This window comes from Hipposideros armiger, unplaced genomic scaffold, assembly GCF_001890085.2.
Source record: "Hipposideros armiger isolate ML-2016 unplaced genomic scaffold, ASM189008v1 scaffold_202, whole genome shotgun sequence".
In the NCBI taxonomy this organism is placed as follows: domain Eukaryota; kingdom Metazoa; phylum Chordata; class Mammalia; order Chiroptera; family Hipposideridae; genus Hipposideros; species Hipposideros armiger.
In genome coordinates this window covers 1,201,520-1,204,813 of record NW_017731552.1, presented here as the reverse complement: position 1 = coordinate 1,204,813, position 3,294 = coordinate 1,201,520, and the positions used below count along the sequence as shown (strand labels likewise).

General features: G+C 48.8%; 1 protein-coding gene across 2 annotated transcripts in view; it reads left to right on the top strand.

Moving 5' to 3' along the window:
• Positions 1-1,653: 1,653 nt before the first annotated feature.
• Positions 1,654-3,294, top strand: part of UBXN6 (UBX domain protein 6) — a 14,297-nt gene continuing 12,656 nt past the window's right edge. Inside the window, exon 1 of one of the 2 annotated variants that reach the window (XM_019653499.1) lies at positions 1,654-1,856. In XM_019653499.1, coding sequence (XP_019509044.1) covers positions 1,774-1,856 — 83 coding nt within the window. In that variant the 5' untranslated portion in view covers positions 1,654-1,773. The remainder of the gene's footprint in view (positions 1,857-3,294) is intronic. The other variant, XM_019653498.1, reaches the window with a different exon arrangement.

The window sequence follows — 3,294 nt, the reverse complement described above, 5'->3', positions numbered from 1 at the left end:
AGGGCAGTGTCACTGGCCCTCATATGTGGGATCCGAACCGGGGTCCTCTGGCGTCCCAAGCCAGTTCTTAACCATCACGCCACTCGGCCGGCCCCTGTACCACAGTTTCTTAAGCCAGTTGTCTACTGATGGGCATTTCGGGTGTTTCCAAGTCTTGGCTACTGTAAATAGTGCTGCAATAAACATAGGGGTGCATATATTTTTTCGAATTAGCGTCTTGGGTTTCTCTGGAAGATACCCAAGAGTGGAATTGTTGGGTCATATGGTAGTTCCATTTCCAGTTTTTTGAGATACCGCCATACTGATTTCCATAATGGCTGCACCAGTCTACAGTCCCACCAACAGTGCACCAGGGTTCCCTTTTCTCCACAGCCTCGCCAGCACTTGTTTGTTGATTTATTGATGATAGCCATTCTGACCGGACGTGCATCACTCTTGATTCCTTTCTCCTACTGTATTTTTCTTCATAGAAGTGATCATTACCTGGCACTATATGCTTGTTTTACAGCTGTATCCATGTTTCACTGTGAGCCCCTCAGGAGCAGGAGCCTGTCTGTTTTGTTCCCTGCTATGACCCTATTGACCTGACACACGGTACATGCTCAGTGAATGATTGAGGAATGACTGCTCTCACATTCTACTGCATGGAGGAAATGCAGCCATGAGAATTCTTCCTAAAGTGTGTGTCTGTTCATGTGTATTAATTTTTTTTTTGCTGGAGTATTTTAAAGCACATCTCCGATGTAATTTCACCCATAAATACCCCAGAATGCATCTCTGAAAAAAGACCTAACTTAGCCTATTTAAACCTAACTACCATGCCATTTATCACCCCTAACAAAATTAACAATAGCTCCTCTATATCACCTAATGCCTAGACACATTCAAATGTCCCTGGTGGTCTAAAAATCGTCCTTTTTCTGTGCCTGATCCTCTCTTCTTTGATGTTGCAAACTGTCCCACTCTCACCTTCCCTATTCCTGTTTTCCACTTTATTTTCCCCGTAGAGCTTAACACCATCGACCCCACCATAGATTTTCTCATAGCCTGTCCCTCCCCAACCTCATCAAAAAGATCATGACCTCTGCGAGGGCAGGGAATTTTTGTCTTGGTTTCCTCACTGCTGGTACAGATCCGACTCTCCAGAAATATTAAAGGAGTAAAATATTATAACGTCGGCTATTTATTCAGCCTTCCAATTGTATCATCGTGCTTACAATCCTACTAGGAAGCGAGTGCTATTCTTATCCCCACTTCATAGATAGGAAACCGAAGCCCAAGAAGGTTAAGGAGGGGTGGCGGGATACTGGGGCTGACCACGGGGCTGGGTTGTGCGGCCCTGAATGCTCCCACAATTTAACTGGGACTTTATCACGTAAGGGCTAAGGAGCCAGGGAAGGTTTGCGAGCAGGGCCAGGGCTCTCCCCGTTAAGGTCAGTTAGCCTGTCTTTCACCCCTCGCGGAAAGCGGTGGAAGGCGCCCAAGCACAGCCACCAGTTAGAAGCGCGCAAGTCGCCCCTGGCAACGGAGTCCGGAATAACCACCGAGACGCGGCCCTAGAGTACAGAGCGGTCGCCGAGGGTCAGCGAGGCGCGGAGAGCTAGAAAGACGCGCCGGGCCGATTGTCACGTGGGCGGATGCGCGAAGGCGGGACTTCTGGTAGCGCCGTATTTTTTTTCCGGTTGTTGGCTCCTGCTGGCCCCTCCCTGACTGGTCCTTGGGCCCCTGGTCCCCCTCCCTCCGCGGCCCCTCGCCGCCGGGCCCGCAGCCACCATGAAGAAATTCTTCCAGGAAATTAAGGCTGATATCAAGTTTAAGAGCGCGGGACCTGGACAGAAGCTCACGGAGTCGGTGGGGTGCGTGACGGACGCTCGAGCGTGAGGCCGGGGGCGGGGACGGACTAGGAAAGCCAGAGAGGGCGAGGGGCGGGGAGGGGAGGCTGAGGTTCGGGGGGNAGCCCATGGCAACCCACTGCAGCAGGGGCTGCAGCCTACGCGGTCACCGGCGACTCACCGCAGCCCAGCTCCAGGTCGAACTGTTGTGCAGCATCATAGCTGTAGAGGGCAGTGTCACTGGCCCTCATATGTGGGATCCGAACCAGGGCCCTCTGGTGTCCCAAGCCAACTCTTAACCACCACGCCACTCGTCCGGCCCCCTGCCTTGATTTTCCATAGCAGTATGTTTACATCCTATAAACAGGTGAGCAGACACTGTCACCTACTGCATTTTTACTCAATGCTCTAGTGTGGTAGACAGGCTCCAAGGTGGACTCCAGTGATCTCCACCTCCTGGTATTCACATCACTGTGAAGTTTGCTCCCACACTGTACCAGGGTTGGTTTGTGTTACCAATAAAAATGGCAGAAATGATGGTGTGGCAAGTTTAATAGTAGGTTATAAAAAAAGACTGCAGCTTCCTTCTTGGGTGTCTCTCTCTCTGGAGGAATCCAGCTGCCATGCTGTGAGGACACTCAAGCAGTCTGTAGAAAGATTTATATAGAAAGTACCCCAGGACTCTAGTCAAGAGCCAGTAAGGTACTGGGGCCTGCCAACAACCATCTGAGCGAGCTCTGAAGTAGACCCTCTTTGTCAAGCCTTCAGGTAAGACCATAGCCCCAGACAACAGCTTGACTGCAACATCATGAAAGCCTTGAACCAGAATGACCCAGCTAAGCCACTCCTGAGTCCTGATGCACAGCAATTATAAGATAATGTCTGTTATTGTAAATTTGGGGATAATATGTTATGTAGCAATAAATTACTAATACGTCTTCTCCAGGATTTTCCCCTTGCTACTTTTCAATTCCCATAATTACACTTCCTGGTTGTTATAGAATATTCCATAAAGGGGATGATTAGATCACCCATTATTTGCTCTTAGCAGAAAACCTTCTCTCTTCACTCACTCTGCTCCAGGCACCATGTTCTGTGAGTAAGCTATCACTTCAGGACCCTTCCCTTTACTATTCCCTCTGCCTGGAATGCTTTTCTCCCAGATATCCCCATGGTTTGGTCCCTTGTCTCCTGCAGAGGTCTCTATTCAAATGTCAGACCTTACTAGCCTATCCAAAACAGAATGCTCATCACTCTTTTATTTATTTATTTTATTTTGTTATTGTGAAATACACATTTATTTATTTATTTACTTACTTATTAAAGATTTTATTGGGGACTTGGGGAAGGGGAACAGTGTTGGGGAATCGGGGAAAGGAAACAGATAAGTTGCTGTCCTTTTGCTCCTCAGTCTAGTTGCGAAGGATGCCGCTTCACTGGCCCATGTTGGCATTATCATTGC